The following is a 17,750-nucleotide window of genomic DNA, read 5'->3' as shown; positions in this document are numbered from 1 at the left end:
AAGGGTTTGTAAAAACCACTGTTAGAATATAATTTTAACAATATAATGTGTTTATTTCTAAATAAATATCAGATTTAATTAAACATTTTAGGGTAAGGACGCAAAAAATAACATAGAGTAACTAACACCAAGACCAAACGACAGTTGGAAGCTAGAATGTATTATTTTCTATTTTTTTATATTACATTTACAAACCTCTACGTTAAAAATATATACATTTCAAACGCAATAACTCTTGTTTTAATTTGTAAACTAGAAAGTTATTATTGAATAGTTTTCATTAAATACTTTATTAATCGAATATTTAAGTATTCAACTAACACATAATTTACATATTGCTTTATTGTGTCTTACTTTTAATAATAACTTCAAAATTTTATATTTTCCAATTTCTTATTTTTAATAATTAGAATTTAATTATTTTGGTTCTATAATATTGGGATCTTTATTTTTAGTCATACGTTGTTATGGTATCCCTATTTGTCTATTACAATTTACAATATATTTAAAATTTATTTAATCTGTTTAATGAAACTATTGAATTCATGTGTTTGTAAATTTAATCTGTATTTGCCTTGTTTTGAAGGACTGTGTTAAGGAAGTTGTGTCACAATTTGCGTTTCAACTAATATAATGGCTGATTCGTAGTAATATAACAAAAGAAATCTACTGATTTCGAGCATACGATAAATATTTTGCATAAAATATTCAATACCATATGTACAATATTAATCATAAAACATTAAGCCATAGAAAAGTGTGAACAGCATATTCTCAAAATTTAGTCCTAAAATATGGAATCTCCAAAACAGTTAGAGCAGGAATCAGTGGAATATTGGAAGGAACAAGCAAAACATTATGAACAAAAGTAGAATCAGCTTCTAATTTACTATTTATTTATCTTAATCGGTGATAATGTTTGTATTAAATATTGATTTTATTGTGTAGGGCAAGAGACATACAGCAGGAATTAGATGAATACACAGAAAACTCAGCACAACTTGAAAAGGAATTAGAGGCTTCATTAGAGCAAGTTGAAAAACAAAATAGAGATTTGGACCATCAAAATCAACGGCTTCAAAATAAAATTGATGATCTCAAGGTTTGACATTAATTTGTAATATTGTGTCATGGGTTAAAAGCGACGCTGATGAGGTCATTTACTGGCCGTAACGAGTTTTATTTGAATATTATGTATGTATTTTTCAGAATAAACTAGACAGAAGTCAACATGAAACAAATGCTTTAGAAAATGAATTAAAGGCACTCAACATAGAAAAAGAAAAACAAGCAATATATATTAGAGAGTTAGAACAAAAAAATGATGATCTGGAAAGGGGGCAAAGGTAATTATTTATTTATTACATGCAAAAAAATATTTTTGAATACAAGTTTATCTCCAAAATTATTTTAACTTTCACCATTTGCTCACCCATATATCACTTGGAGTCAGTTTTTTCTTTTCTACTCATTTCTATAATGTAACCATTTTCTTGGTCTTCTCTCATTATAGCTTTTGTCTTAATTAAATTCTTCTACCTGCTGCATGATTGATGTCTTCTTTCAGCATTTATATAATGGGAAGCAATTACAATAATAAATATATCTCATTTTTAGAATCATATCAGAGTCAGTGTCTTGTATAGAAACCCTATTAAATCAAGCATATGAACGCAATGCAGTTTTAGAAAGCGAAGTAGATGAAATGGAGAATTTGAGGGTGAGATTGCAAAGAGCGACAGATGAAGCCAGAGGTATGCTTTTTTAAAATATTTTATAATAATAATGGGATGCAATTCAATTTTTGCAGACAATTTTATTATTTCTTTAGAAACATTTCATGTTTTCTTGATATAGAACATATAGTGTATATGACTAATGACTGCTATACTAAAAAATGTATAACTGATAGAAGTATTATTATTATCGTAATATGTATGAGTTTTATTGTTAATTAATATGAACTTTCACCAATATTATATAACTTTTGCATGTTATATTCTATTTTGCTTTGTTTATTTGATTCCTATACCATGCATACTTTAGAGTCTAGCCTCATATATACACACACTCATTTGAAGGTTCTGATAGAGTATCTTGTACATACAATAAATATACAATATATAGAGGTATTGCGAAGAATGTCAGGCATAGTTAGTCAAAAACTTGGTTTGTCAAATACTGTATTAAATTTTGATGTGAATTTAAGGTTAATTTTGATGTGAATTTAAAATTACAATAAAATTGGTTACTTTTCGAAAAATATTGATTGAAAAAAATTAAATATTTTTTCGTACTTAAATATATCTTTATTTATATGGAAAATTTCTATTAAATTACAATTGCAAATAAACCTTGTAAAATATATGACTAAAGGTAGAAGATTAAATTAATTTGACAATATTAATAATTCAGTCAAATTGTTTTTTTTTTCTTAAATCACACAAACCATGTGTTCCAGATCTCAAACAAGAATTAAAAGTGATAGAAAAAATTCCAATATTAAAAAAAGAGGATTCCAGTACAAATGAAAATATATGTAATGGCCTCTCAACTAGGTCACAAGTAGAAATAGAAACACAAACTTCTATAACATCACCAAGACGTAAGTTCTTTTTTTTGTATATGTGTCAAAAGCCATGCAATTATATTTCATTAGTGAGCAACACGAGTGAAATATAAGATATATATAATACATAAGATTTTTTTCTCATTATATTGTATAAGCAGTGCTTAAAGAGCTCTTTGATAGAATTATTTATTATAATATTTTATAGCTTTTAATGTTTGTAATGTTTATTTAAGTTCATTTTTCTCTTCATCGGCATAGTCTAGATGATTTATTTTTGTTATTTCATTAGGTGAAGTTAACGGTAACGCAATGACACCATCTTCTCGGGTATCTGCCATAAATATAGTTGGTGATCTTCTTCGGAAAGTTGGGGTAAGTTACAAGAGTCTTTATTCAATTGTACTTAGAATTATATTTACTTGTATAGCAGTTCTAGTAGTAGTTAGTCTAGGTGTAGTTCAATTAAAGTGATGTTTTGTTAGAATTTGTAGCCAATTAATATAACTGTTTAACCCTTTGACTGCTACAATTTTAGTAGTAAATCTAACATGACCATCAGTGGCACAATTTATTCCTATTATTTTTTAGCACAATACTGTAGTGATGGATATAAAACACTATAAATTATAACTAACATATAAATTATAATATATTTAAGTTTATTGACGACTTTACTACATGTAATGTTACTAATGTCATGTCATGTAAACCATATCATAATAGAATATTAAGCTATTATCACAATACATTATTTTAATAAGTTTTCTAAATTTGGTAACTATTCGACGCTTTAAGACGTCAACGGCGTCAGTAACATGAAATTTAAATTTAAGCTTAATATTTTCGGATAAGCCGGTTCAATTTATTTCACTCCATTCACATGTCCATGTGTGTGACTATTACGTCACACGCGTGTGACCTAAAGCCAAGTTATTTTTCGGTGTATATTTGTTATTACTGTATGAAATAGTTCGTTTCGAGCGATGATTATTATTACTTTCTACAAAAATCAAGTTACAACTACAATATGGTGTTTCAATTACTAGAGCACTGTATATATCTTTTAATGCATGTGATTGACAAATTTTCGCTGAATTAGAAAAACATTCGAGCAAGTAGGTGTTATTTTTGTCCTCTGTAAATATTTGTAAATATTATTTTCGTCCTACATATTATTTGTATTTATAATTCGAATATTCACGTTTGTAATTTTACTCTTGTTAATTTTTTTCACATAACTTTTCTTTTAATTATTTTTTTTTTTGCAATAATTAGGCTTAGGTGTAGTTTTTACGTAAAATTAAGTAAAATCTTCTTTTAAAAGTTGTAATACTCTGACAACTATTAGGTTAAAAATGACCACCGAATGATGCCTCGGAGTTTGGACGCTTTAATTCAATATTAGCAGTCAAAGGGTTGAACTAATTCAAATAGTTTATACACTAAATATGTATCGAAAACTTAATGCAGTTAACTTTACATAAATACCTATATATCATTAAAATATAAACATATGTAACATAATTGAACCAAATATAGTTATTATGTATTTGTTATTTACATTGTAGTAATATTGGTGATAATATACATAGTATGTATCTTATTTATGTATTTAATCTATTTTCATCACACACTAGTATTTTTATTTATTATACATATTAATATTTCTTTATATTCCTCTTAAAACCAATAAAATTATAAAATAAAAATGTATCAATAAAAATATAAAACACGATTTAAAGTCGTTCAAATTGAATATACTAAATAATTTATCAATTATATAATTAGTTTGCAATTATTTTTATTAATATTTAATTAAATATTTCCTATATATTTTAAGGATTTGTAAATGAATTTGAAAACTATATATCTACAAATAACATAAGTATGTATTGTATTATAATGTATTATATATAATACCAATATAATGATATTTTAGTTGTAATTAGAAAAATTGCACTGGCCTAGTTCTGTAAATTTGCAACCATGTCGATTAAAATTAGATTTTTCTTTCAAATTGTTTTACTTGTTTATTTTTTTAAATTAGGATTGTAGATTTATTTATATAATAGATCTATAACTTATGTAAATCATAAGTAAGTCAAAGTTAGTTATGTTAGATATTATTGCATGCTTTTTTTTTGCATGGTTGGCTTGTATTTTGTAGTATGCACGATGTTTATTGCTTGCAGCTTGAAAGATTTCTTTGCCGTGAATGTGGTAAGGTCAAATGTTCGTGTGACCTGGAAACCAATGGCGAACAAGCCATTGTCCAAAATCATCCACCGTTGGATAGTAACATTGAAAATGAAAGCACCATGACCGTACAAAATAATGACTTGGATGATCCTATCGAGTATCGTAAGCCAGCTGAGCTTACACGTCAATATTCAAGATCTGAGCAATTAAGGAATAATTCACAAAAGGCCCTCCCACTATCGACACATAGGTCTTCCGAGCAACCTTTTGTAAGATCTTATCAAGCCGATCATGGCAAACTGAGGAGGTCTTTCATCGTCAGGTCTAGGGAGAGTCTCGAGAATTTTCTTAATTTCACATCCACTAGAAAAGGACCGGACCAAAGCAAAGGAAAACAAATGTTGCGGCAGCAGTTTTAGTAGTTCTTAATGTTTCCCGTGTAGATAGATGTTCTAAAACGCCATACAATAAGGGTTGCTTACACTTATATCTAACACTACGTTATGTTACCATAATGTATGTTTACGTAATGATTAATTTCATTTCTTTTATTATACAGACAGCTTTTGTATCACCTGTGAGTATTTTATTGCAATACTTCTTTGAAAGCATGTTTTTCTTAGCATGACGCGGATTTTACTTCCGTGAATCCCGATATAGATATTTTTAAAACCCTTTAAATAATGAAAATTTAATACAAATTAAATAGAATAAATATTAAACTAGAAGGTATAACGAAGCAGCCCTTATTGCTAGATATAAAACTATTAATAATGCTAGTATGTAATATAAAATACAATTGAGTATCGTAGAATTATAGTTGTTTAATTGTTTGATGTTTAGTACAAATTTAGAATTATATATTGTACATATGAACATAATGCATAGATTAACAAAATTGCATATTTAATAACACTCTGACATCAGACTCCATAACTTTGACGTCAACGAGTATTATCGAATGTGCGAGATACATTAATAAGTCTCGACTCTTAGTAATGTTTTGTAAAACTTAGCATTTATTTGTTTAGATGTCTGGCTTTTTAGGTTTTTGTTATGGCTTTATAGTGTATTCCAACGGCAAAAGGGGAACAGATAAACAAACCTTAAATTTACATATTTTGCGCGATTTATCAATAATTCCGCTATGTATTATGCACTATGGGCTGTATATCTTTACTTATAATACATCGCAATACCATTTAACTAGAACGTATTCCAAATTGTAAATTCAGTTTGATTTGCATTCAGCTCTACCGTATTCATTTCTATTACAGCAGCACCCACCTCATATTCTATGAGTTATCCTAACCTATATCGTTGGTTGCCTGGAAGAGATTTGTAGCGATAAGGTCGCCAAATTTGTACCCCTCTTGTTTCCATGTATCCGTGTTCTATTCATTTATTTTTTCTTTGTGGTGTACAAAATTAATTAAATCTTTACTACTTCAGCCATTGGAATAGACTATGCACATTTCGGTGGAGGTATTACTCGCACACAATTACTTCGTAATCACCTACTAATATTAACATCATTCATGTTCGATTTTCTTCATTGTAGGCTTTGGAATCAAAGTTAGCATCGTGTCGTGGTACAGTTAGACCTAAAGAGCATTCACCAAATCCAAGCTCGGACGTGAATAAGGACTACAGGTGTGTACTCAAGAACTAAGACTTGCCGAATAATTTCCCACGATTTTCTTTAGCTTTTATAGTAATAATACTATAAACGAAAACATTGCTTCATGTTCATGTACTCCCCACTTGTTTATTGTCATCTAATGTACTGTGATCGGAATCACACTTTCCTAATATTACTAATATCTGTGATGATAAAGAAAAATAGTTTAGAAATGTATGTAAATGATGATTTGATTTTGGCCTACCCACCGGAGACGAACAGTGAGACACGGCACATACTGCCTTGCATCGTGCACTGAGTTTCTCTTAGTTAACTTCTAAAAAAAGGAAGCAATTTAACACGTAACAGATTACTTACCAGCCCAGTTTATAAAGTTATTAATGCCTCACGATTGGCTTTACAAGCTATGCCCAAGAATGAAAGTAAACTGCTAATAACAATAACAGTCTGAGCGAGCAAACAATTTTCGATGTAAGTAAAGCCCATAAAATAATTAGAGTCGCATTTATCTTTGTCGTATAACATAATATGAATATATTATATATTTTTGAGCATTTTATTTTTTGTAAATAATATCTAAATGTAGAGAAATCGTTAATATTACAAAATTTTATGGACTTTTTAACATTTATAGTATTTTAATATAAAGTATGCTCTTATTTATATATATATATATTCCTAATTATATTTTTTCACTAATTTTTATTTACGAAAATAATTTTGGCAAAATCTTAAAATAACAGTTTAATATTTCTAGTCTTCTTGTTTAAAATCAAATTGTGACTAACGTAACAAGAATTTGTGTTATATAATGAAGTTTAGCTGTTTGGTAGCGATGTAATATAGCGTTTGTCTTATCTATGTTTTTGGATTAATATCAAAATAGAATTAATTAGCAACTAATAAGTCTTAGATACATTTGTACCTACTACATCTCATGTTTACATTCCTATGGCTTTCAACTTAAATGAAATGAATATAATATATTTTAAAGTATTATACAACACAATACAATAATGATAATTTGTACACATGTTAATTAAAGTTGAGTTCAACACATTTTTCTAAAGCGCAGATGCAAGTCTCAAGACTCAGGAGTGTGCGGTACAAATGTAAACAAATCTAACGGTCTTGCCCTAGAAATTAATCAGATGTGTTAAATGTACAAAATCACATTAGTATATTTTTTATACTTTTCGATGTTTGTAAATGTGCTCAATACGCCTCTAAGAAACTATAAGTCTTAAAATTTTAGATAATACTGTAACCATTTAACCAGTTAGAACTTAGAATTCAATGTTTTTAATTTGAGTGTTAAATAGTTTATTGGATTCTATGTGTCTGTCTGTCATAAAAGGCAGTAGTTAATTACATATAAAATATCGTTGAAAAATATCTTCTCTTTTATAATCAGGCGTCTCCTCTAAATATTTATAAATAATTAATCTATTTGTGCAGTAGTTTGTGATTACAGCAATAATTATAGCCACTGTGACGTACATGAGCAGAGTGTCCATGTTAGCCGTGTATATGTCGAAAATTGTTTGAGTGGGTTGACTTGGCCTTCATACAACAAATAAGATGTATATTGTTATTTAATAATTATACGATAGAAATGCCCAGTCTGCTGCATATAGTTTAAGTAACTAAGCATTTATACATTCACATGTGTGGTGACCAGACAATTTTTATTTTTGTGCGCAATAAAAAAATACGTCGAGGCAACTTTATGTTTTATTTCAACAATTCTCAAGTCAAATAAATCTTTATACAATCTGTTTCCCTGTAAATATATTTGATACAATATTTCTCCATTCAATATGTTTTGACACATAAACTGGTGGTCTGAAGTTTTTCATTAGATCTTGAAAAGATTTATTATACAATTTTACTTTGAGAATTAATGATGATGTATTTTTATCTCCTTTGACCTCTTCAATAAATATATTTCCTGGAAAATATAAATTTATAATAAGAAAAATATATTAAAAGTAGCTTTAAACACAAATAAATTCGAACAAAATAATTTACCTGCTAACTTAGGTGACTGTGATACCCAAAGAACTATTATATAAAAAGGAAGAGTTTGTATGGTGTATATTATTTTTGCTAGCACATACTGCACTGCGAGAGATAAAACTCTAAACTGAAATTAACCATAGGTGAGCACAATTCAAAATATATAGTGTCAACTATACAGTAAACCAACATTAAATTTAACAATAATTACTTACCATAGTAAAAACAATGTAATACATCACTGTTGTTGGTAATAACAAAAGCAATATTGTAAATGCCACTGTACCCACAAATAACTCTTGATTAGTATATTCACAGGAATCAATACCACCTCTCAGTGGATTATACTTTCTTCCTACGAATAGTCGCAACAAGGCTTTAAGCCCTGATATTTGTATGTTAAAAAGTCTAAAAACAGAACAGGTATTTTTAATTTTATGGTGAAAAATTAACTACTTGATTTTGCCTCCTTTGAATTAGATGTATATCAAGGCACTTAAATGAAAAGCAAATTATTGATTTTTTAATATGTAATTTATATGTAATCTAAGACATTGAGTTAGTGTGAAAAATAGTAATAATTGTACCTGGCTGCATACACATATATGCAATATGAGTGGAATGTAGCCAAGCAGATCATATCTGATATTATAGCTGCTTGGAAAGTGAATCCCAAATAACCGAGGTATTGATATAAATGCAATATAACATCCAACTTTTCACCAGATACATCTGTAAAATGCCTCATTCATCTGTAATTTGCCATCATTATTTGAAATATACATATACTTAATAGGGATTAAGGAAAATGTTTTGTCATGTATTTGAAATCCTGACTAATGTTAAACATGCAAAAGTGAGTTTGTTTGTTACACTCTTACATTTTAACTACTCAATAGATCATAATAAAATTTAGCATACACACGGTCAGGGTTCAGAAATGGAGAAAGAGTGTCCAAAACTGTCATCCCCTGTCACCCAGACATGAACAAGGAGGTATATAATCATGATTGTTTACTAAATTTATTAACTTGTTCTTACCTATAAACAGCCACCATAATTCGACATGGTACAAAAAATACTTTCCCAACATTTTATTGAAAGCATTATTTAATTTTAACCCAGCCGGAGCGCCCATCAGCCATTTAAGTAAAGAATACATTAAATTGACTAAATTCTGCAAAAGAGGTATTTATAAAATAATGTGAATATTTTTGAATATATAAGTAATATTCATTTTAATACCTCCAAAACACCCATTAATAACACACCCAGGTCTTTTTTACTGGAAATGACCAGTTGTAGAAATAAATATCCTAATATTACGTCAACCAATATAGCCGATAATAAATTTCCCTGTTTTATTGAAACCTGAAATAGTTAAAAGTAAAACATTATGATAACACTTATAGTTGTTATTTAATTATATCTAATAGGCAATTAAAAGATTGCTTGAAGATTTAGTAACCCATCTCGTTCTACTGTTGATAAACATAAATTTTATTATACTAATATAATAAATGCATAAGCAATTTTATGTCTGTATTGCAACAAAACAACTCAAATAATTGTAATTAAGTTTGACATGGTTTAGGCTTGGGACTTGGCCAATATCATAAATATTACAGAAAATATATGTTTGACATGATTAGAAGGTAATTGTTAGTTTTAATCCAAAAAAGTTTTGCTTTTGTTAAAAAAAAAAAACATAAAATAAAGTTATTTCACATTTGGACAACACTACCACTTTCCTACAGGTAGAGTGGAGTCATATACCTACCCGGATTGTATAAAAAAATATATACCTAAACCCAAACATTATATAAACTTACTCTTTTTTTATTCCTCACTGATTTCCAAAGCCATTTCAGTAAGTAAATGTAATTATAAACATGTTGGACAAGCATGGATGAAGTGAACCAATTATTATTTTTAAAAGAAGATTCACAGACATTGTTATAATGGTCACCAGCATCTTTATGGATCAAACCTTGTAATGTTGAAAAGTAGTCATCACTGTTACTTATTGTTTCTGAATTTCGAACTTTATTATAATCGTATAACATTAATATACAATCTGCATCAGTCTTTGGTTTACCTTTGATAATTAAACTGTTGATTTGGGGATATTCATTTCTGTTTGTTATCAACCAATTTTCAATTTTCATGTGCTTTTTATCGAAAACATTGTCAGAGCTGCATCCATAAATAATATTCTCCTTTAGGGGTTTAGTTTTAAATATTTTTGGACTGTTTGCATATGTAGTAATAAATATCGTTACACAATTATGATCACTGTTATCAATGTATCCCTTATAAAAAAAATCTTTATTGTCATTTGGCAGCACAGGCAATAGTATTCTGATGAGTTCAGGCATTTTATTAATTTATTTTATTTAATACAAAAATAAATAAAAAGCTATGCATTATATGTCTTATTATAAATGTCTTCTCTTGTAAAATTATTTAGAACAACTCTCAACGTCTATCACTGAAGCTATATTTTACGTAAATAGGATCTTTATTTTAAACTGGATCCCTTAAAATTACAATAACATTAATTTATTTTTTCATTTGTATAAGGTGTAATTATAAGCCATTCATTAATCTATTAATCTGTTATGACATCAAAGAAATTGTAGTCATAATATTTTGTAAATGTCAAAATAAAATTGACTGTCAATGTCAAAGTATCAAAAGTTGTCAATTATTTCAATAGAGACTAGGCGCAGTCTATAACCATTAATCTACGTTTAAAGAAATAAAGGACTTCTATATATAAACTGGATCAAAAAGAAAACTTTTTTTATTTCTTGTGTATATATATATAAATGAAATAATATGAGTCAAATAATTGCTATAAATGTTTTTTTACTGGTGATAAGAGGGCGGCTTAATTAATTGTTTAGATAATCGGAATAGCTATTCTATCAGAATAGGTTAGCTGCTTCTGTATTTTGGCAACCATTCCAAGCTATAAATTGTGCAGTAAAATTATTTCGTACATAATTAAGCCCTTCATGTTAATTATTCTAATTTTAATAAATACATTAATCTATAAATAGGTTTTTTAAAGTTATTATTAAAAATAGCAATTAGAAATTTAAACAATATATATTTTTTTTAAATGGAATATTTTACTGTTATATATTTATATACTCTGTATTATTTTTTATCTGTATTTTCTATCTTATTCATTCCTTCCTTTCTGTTTCTTCACGAACGATTCACATTTCAATTGTTGTCACTTTTCGATCGCCATTTTCTCGGACTCTTTTATTGGCATCATACATCGCTAATTGAGTCAGATTTCCCTTGGTGTTTAATCGGCTTTCGCTTAGCTTGATCGTAAATTTGTTTTTTTTTTTTTAATTTAGTATGCTGTAATAAAATATTTGTTCATATTCAATAAACAACCAATACGTGACCATGTCTGCTCACGAGCAAATGAGGGCAATGTTAGATCAATTAATGGGCACTGCTCGAAATGGTATTATTTTCATTCTACATTCTTCATTATATATTTGTATTTCATTTTTAAATTTCATGTTATATTTCTTCATTACAATAAAATCGTTTCAGGTGAATCCGATCGGCACGGAGTTAAATTTTATGATGATACGGTTTGCAAATCGTTTTTACTGCAGTGCTGTCCACATGAAATTTTATCATCGACCGTAAGTGTTTAATTTTTTTGGAGGGTTAAATGGTATTTTGAATATCTGAGATTTTTATGTATATTTATTAGATACACAACAAAATACTTGGTGTGCAAATTTCGTATTAAGCAAGCAAGCAAAGATATATGTTTGGTTTTGTCTCAGAAATTCTAATATGGGTATTGCTGTTTCAAATCATTTATGTTAGGATATTGCATTAATTGTTCATTTATTATGTATTCTAAATTATTTAAATTATTTTTCAAATAAAATTATATCCTAATATATATGAGTTCTTCATATTGTCATATCTTGTATTATAATCCGTAGTCTTAGGACGATATTACATCAGAGTGGCATTAACTGTGGTGAAATATGCTTTTCAGAAAATGCCCAACACTAGTCTTTATTGTTCATCACAATACTTAACAGATGAGGGATAGATTGTAAGAGTTAGGCTGTTCTGTAAGTACCAAGATGTACGTATAACATTTCTAGTTAGCTGATTGTACTCTTACTGCTATGCAGGAATTAATTTAAAACTCTCTCTCAGGCTTAAAAAAAAAATTAATTTGTTCTTCGGTTTCTAATGCTGCTTTGGTGAGTACATGTAAAAATTATTCAAAAAATTTAAGCTGGGGAGAACAATTTGCTGATTGATTGTAACTACATTGGGTACGTACTATGCTGTTTACGTGGCTAGATAAAGAAGATATAGAAAAGATGCATGCATCAGATGTAACACAAATATACAATAAATTTACAAATGAGAGTAAAATACTATTAAAATAGGATTTAAAATAGCAATTGTTAAATTGATACTAGGTATTTATCATTATTTAGACAAAAATATCTGATTTGAAGGACTAATTCTTGCTTATAGTTTTCCCTATATACTCTGCACAGTTTAAAAAAAAGATGGTTTCATTTTTCCCGTTTAATTTTTTACAGTATGCTAATTGTATATTTTTTATTTGATTAATAAGTTATTACTGTAATAGAGTTTTATGGGCTCACAACATCTTACATTATAACTTTTTTCTATTTGAGTCTAATTTGAATCAATATTTGGTTTTTAATTAGGACCTAGTCATATATATATTATATAGTACATTACAACTCATTTATCTTGCAAAACATGCAATTTAGAACAATATTTTCTAAATTAATGAAATATCAATATACATTGTAAAAGTTTAACTTATTATTGATAGTTAAATATTTTACATAACAACACCTTGAATGCATAACAAAGATATAAGGAACAGATATTTAAAACCTAGTGTTCAAACATCCATCTTGACGATACAATTGTTTATGAAAATGTGAGATTGTTTTAAGGCTGGTTAGGCTAATCGAGAGGGTGTTGCCAGATGTTTGTAAGTATAATAAGTATGGCAAAATATATGGGCTGGTGATACAGGATGAGCTGTGTTGGTGACATTGTATGTATTTTCTTGCAACAATTTATTTAAACTATTTTGGGGTTAATTTTAAATGTCTGTTTTTATACTGTTTACATGCACGCGCATTTTGCTATACAATTATTGTTTAATTAATTTTTAAAAAGCAAAATTATAGCAGTAGAAATAATTTGTTGCAATAAAGGCGTTTGTGTAAACAGAAATGATTTTATATCATGCAAAATAGAGAACAGATAATGTTAAATATTGATGATAATTAATGTTTGTTAATATTCTATGGTAAATATATAAAATTGGAAGATTCACACATTTCTGAAATGAGTAAATGGGTTTCACAAAATCTTCACTGTAATTGTTAAAAAATTTGATTGATGTCTTAATTATTTTATCAGTTTAAATTGAATAATGTGTAACAACTTATTATGAAAGCTTGTTCAAACTATTTGCTTCCAACTGTTTTGTGTACAATTATTATTTTCTTATAAGAATAACTTCTTGTCCTCTGTCCGTTTGTTTGTTAGATATTTGAAAAATACTTTTCATGTTATTGTTATTTTAATTGCAGCGTATGGATTTAGGTGAGTGTCCTAAAATACATGATCTGGCTCTACGCGCGGACTATGAATTAGCCTCGAAAACCAAAGATTATTTCTATGACATTGATGTGAGTATAAACAGGGTATTTTTTATTTATTTTCTTTGTTAGTGGCATTTCAAATTGAGCTATGTAGGGTGAGTTAAAGTTGTCTTTTTATCTGGGTTAAGAGTGGTAGTACATAAGTAAAGTTGACATTCTTTCATTCATAGAAAAAAAATTCACAAGCTTTAACCTTTCTTTTTTCATTTCATAAATTTTAAGTAAGTTATTGATAAATATTTAATTTATATGTCAACACCAGTAATAAATATTATATTTAATTGTAAAGGCCACAGAACATTTGGAGGCATTCATCGCTGATTGCGATCGTCGTACCACCGCCGCCAAGCAGAGGTTGGCAGAGACACAGGAGGAATTATCGGCAGAAGTGACAGAGAAGGCAAATGCTGTCCACGAATTGGCAGAACAGATTGGTCAAAAGCTGGCACGCGCGGAAGCCCTTGGTGAGGAGGGTATGGTCGAAGACAGTGTCAAACTTATGGGAGAGGTACAAATATCATTAATATATTTCCTCTACTATAATGTAATAGTTACCATTATAATATAATTATAATTTAATTTTCGAAAAATATGCGTTGTAATGAGGTGTCAATTGAAACTAGTTTTTTTCTCCAGATAGATGAATTGCGCAAGAAAAAAGCAGTAGCAGAACAAGAGTATCGTAATTCTATGCCGGCGTCGTCATACCAACAGCAGAAATTACGTGTTTGTGAGGTTTGCTCTGCCTATCTGGGCATACACGACAACGACCGACGTCTCGCCGACCACTTCGGTGGAAAGCTGCATCTCGGCTTCATCACAATCCGTGAAAAGCTATCCGACCTTAAAGTGAGTTCAGAAAAGATAATGAAGTATAACATTGAATCATTATTGAGTGATTTTATTCGCATCCATTGTGGCATTCGTTTTTATTAGAAAACAGTAGAGAAGCGTCGCGAGGAGCGCGGAGCGAGTGAACGTGAACGCAGCGGCGGGCGGCGGCACTACGTGGGCGGGCGCGAGCTGGACCGGCGCGCGCGCAGGCACCGCGAGGCGGGGCGCGAGCGCGACCGCGACCGCGGCAAGGAGCGCGAGCGTGACCGCGAACGTGACAGGAGGTTAGGGAGATTTCAGTTTGTCACTGTATATAGTACCATTGATTTATTTAGTTCCCAGCGAGATAGGGTGATTTTGATAATGGACTTGTATTGAATAAAAATATACATCACATATTTATCAGGCCATGTGACTGATATAACCTTGTAAATATATAAAATAAGGCAAAATTATGTCCAAAAGACTTCCGTTTTTATTCATCTATACTTATAAAATAACATGTCCTGACTGACTGATTCATCATCGCCGAGCGTAAACTATTCTATTCTCTAAATTCTATCCCAAAGTGGGTGAAATAGGGGTTGAAAGTTTTTATGGAAATCGTCAATTTTGGAGCTAGAAACATAAAATTATATTTTTGTGATACTAATTAAAAGTAAGTAGATACGTATTTAAGCATTTCTGGATATTTTAACCTGAGGGGTGAACACACCATGATGTACACCAATGTTGGTATACAAAGAGGTCATAAATTAACGTAATATTTATTTTAATCTATAAATATTATTTTCAATTATATTCAACTTCCACGCTAGCAAAGCCGCGGGAGACAGCTAGTTGTAAATATTATAGTAGCCGTCACCCTCGGCTTCGTTTCAGACAATTACACTTTCGCATTTATAATATTAGTAAAGGTTTATGGACTAATTGAATGACCGCGAATTTTATTGCAGGCGCAGTCGTTCGCGTAGCAAGAGCAAACGTGAAGGGTCGCGTGAAAAATCCCGTGGACGTGATCGGGAACGTGAACGTGAATCGCGTCGCAGTAGATCTCATCGTTCTTCGTCTCGGGAACGGAAGCGTGACTGATATCGCATAAGGAAATAACATGCCAGGGTCCAGTTTTTTCAGAATTCCAGAGCCGAAACATTTATTTATCGGTATTCATGACCAAATTACGTTTTAAAATAATTTCTCATAATTTTATATTCATTAGTCACGAGAATTATATCAACTTACACTTGAATACTTAACACATTTTAAACGATATTCAAAAAACTTCTCAAACAACTAAATATATAAGAACCTGGCTATTATACAAGATTTTAAGTAGTTTGTAATTTCTCCAGTCATCAAGGTTTTTGATAATTAATGAAATATCAGTGTGATGATTTAATAGTATCAAAAACAGCCTAGAGGAAGCAAATAGCTTTAGTAGGGTCATGGTACTACCACCAAAATAATTATGACAATACAGTAAAAAAAATGGATGTAGTATCCTATAAGTAGTATCTTAGAACTGGATCCTATAAGAAGTATCTTAAAACTGGAATTGTATTGAATAGCAGTTATAAATAGTGACTGGACCTACAAAGTCCAATAAAATCAGTTGAAATTTCTCATTTTTGATTGTTATGAGTAGATAAAAGAGTAACTTGTATTAGTTCATATTATTTTGAGTGAATTTGATAATATATATTGTTAGTTGGTTGAATGGATGTTATAAATTAGATGAAGAATTTCAATGCCTTGTTCTGGATAATTAAAAAAAACACGATATTTTTATCTCATACATACATATGTATTTATTATTTTAAAAAGGGAAAATTAAATTAAATTTATTTTACGTTTGAAAAGTTTTCCAGAATGGGGTTCCAGTTTACTATGTGTAACATTTTATATCTAGTAGGAGAATAGAATAAAATTTGTCTTGTATTGTTTTAAAATAAAGTTATGGAATAAAGTTTAAGTTAACTTATTCCTAAACTTAAGCTATGTTTATAGTTTATTTTTAATAATTTTATTTGTGCCTAAGTGAAATACACAATGCTTAATTTCTATATTTATTAGCATTTGCTATTAGGCACGCCAGGGAAGTTATTATAAGTAAATAAAAAACACAAAAATGTAAACATAGCCTTACATGCAATTTAGAGGTAAATATTAAAACATCATAGTTATATAGAAATGTTTTAAATAGAAAATAGAATGGAGTGTGAATAGAATTGTAGGTTAATTTTATAAAATTAATATTGGATTTTGGCATTGAGAAACTAAATAATATCTACACATGTGTAAGAAATACGTAATATACGAGAAAACGCTTTAACGCATGATTTTAAATATTTGAAAGTGTGATTGGTGTTTTTTTATACACAGATTGACAATAGATTGATTTTGACATTTAAATATAGCGTTTGAATCTTCACTTGTTAAAGACTAAGGATATCAATGTAATATCTTTCCAATCTAATTATTCACACGTGATGTAGTGTCTTATTACTATCCTGTACAACTATGTCAACACTCAATATATATAAATATATCTGCCCGACTTCCATTTAAACTATAATAATTCAATATTGGTTGCTTGGACATAGTATCACAAAAATGATTAGTTCGGGGCGAAATATTTTTATTAATATTGTCAACTTGACGCCAGTTTCCTTTGGATTTCAAAAAAAATTCAAAGGTGTTTATTTAATTATAATTTTTTGTTAAAATAAAATATGAATGCAAGTACTATTTGTTTAATTGAAAG

The 17,750-nt window shown here is 29.0% G+C and overlaps 3 protein-coding genes across 6 annotated transcripts; 2 read left to right on the top strand and 1 right to left on the bottom strand.

Moving 5' to 3' along the window:
- The first annotated feature begins 570 nt into the window (after positions 1-570).
- On the top strand, positions 571-7,031 carry LOC125065710 (nuclear distribution protein nudE-like 1). 2 transcript variants are annotated; one of them, XM_047673483.1, is made up of 7 exons: positions 571-868; positions 949-1,102; positions 1,210-1,346; positions 1,618-1,754; positions 2,462-2,605; positions 2,862-2,944; positions 4,765-7,031. In XM_047673483.1, the coding sequence occupies exons 1-7, from the start codon at positions 795-797 to the stop codon at positions 5,188-5,190; spliced, it is 1,155 nt and encodes a 384-aa protein (XP_047529439.1). In that variant the 5' UTR covers positions 571-794; the 3' UTR covers positions 5,191-7,031. The 2 variants fall into 2 exon arrangements, with proteins under 2 accessions (XP_047529439.1, XP_047529440.1); XM_047673484.1 differs by having other exon boundaries at positions 6,333-7,028.
- A 1,104-nt stretch (positions 7,032-8,135) lies between these two features.
- Positions 8,136-11,052, bottom strand: LOC125065896 (phosphatidylinositol N-acetylglucosaminyltransferase subunit Q). Its single transcript, XM_047673752.1, has 7 exons — positions 10,265-11,052; positions 9,678-9,803; positions 9,474-9,609; positions 9,020-9,164; positions 8,648-8,840; positions 8,445-8,559; positions 8,136-8,364 (listed from the first exon to the last, which is right to left on the bottom strand). The coding sequence occupies exons 1-7, from the start codon at positions 10,808-10,810 to the stop codon at positions 8,180-8,182; spliced, it is 1,446 nt and encodes a 481-aa protein (XP_047529708.1). The 5' UTR covers positions 10,811-11,052; the 3' UTR covers positions 8,136-8,179.
- A 600-nt stretch (positions 11,053-11,652) lies between these two features.
- Positions 11,653-17,731, top strand: LOC125065557 (putative RNA-binding protein Luc7-like 1). Of its 3 annotated transcripts, none has more exons than XM_047673234.1 (8): positions 11,905-11,922; positions 12,015-12,109; positions 12,478-12,556; positions 14,081-14,179; positions 14,442-14,660; positions 14,789-15,001; positions 15,089-15,270; positions 15,943-17,731. In XM_047673234.1, exons 4-8 carry the CDS (start codon positions 14,084-14,086, stop codon positions 16,076-16,078), a joined length of 846 nt encoding a protein of 281 aa, XP_047529190.1. In that variant the 5' UTR covers positions 11,905-11,922; positions 12,015-12,109; positions 12,478-12,556; positions 14,081-14,083; the 3' UTR covers positions 16,079-17,731. The 3 variants fall into 3 exon arrangements, with proteins under 3 accessions (XP_047529189.1, XP_047529190.1, XP_047529191.1); XM_047673235.1 differs by having other exon boundaries at positions 12,478-12,570; XM_047673233.1 differs by lacking the exon at positions 12,478-12,556 and having other exon boundaries at positions 11,653-11,922.
- Positions 17,732-17,750: the final 19 nt, after the last annotated feature.

This window comes from Vanessa atalanta, chromosome 8 (assembly GCF_905147765.1).
Source record: "Vanessa atalanta chromosome 8, ilVanAtal1.2, whole genome shotgun sequence".
NCBI lineage: Eukaryota > Metazoa > Arthropoda > Insecta > Lepidoptera > Nymphalidae > Vanessa > Vanessa atalanta.
Note: the sequence above shows the minus strand (reverse complement) of the source record. Positions and strands in the feature narration are given on the sequence as shown.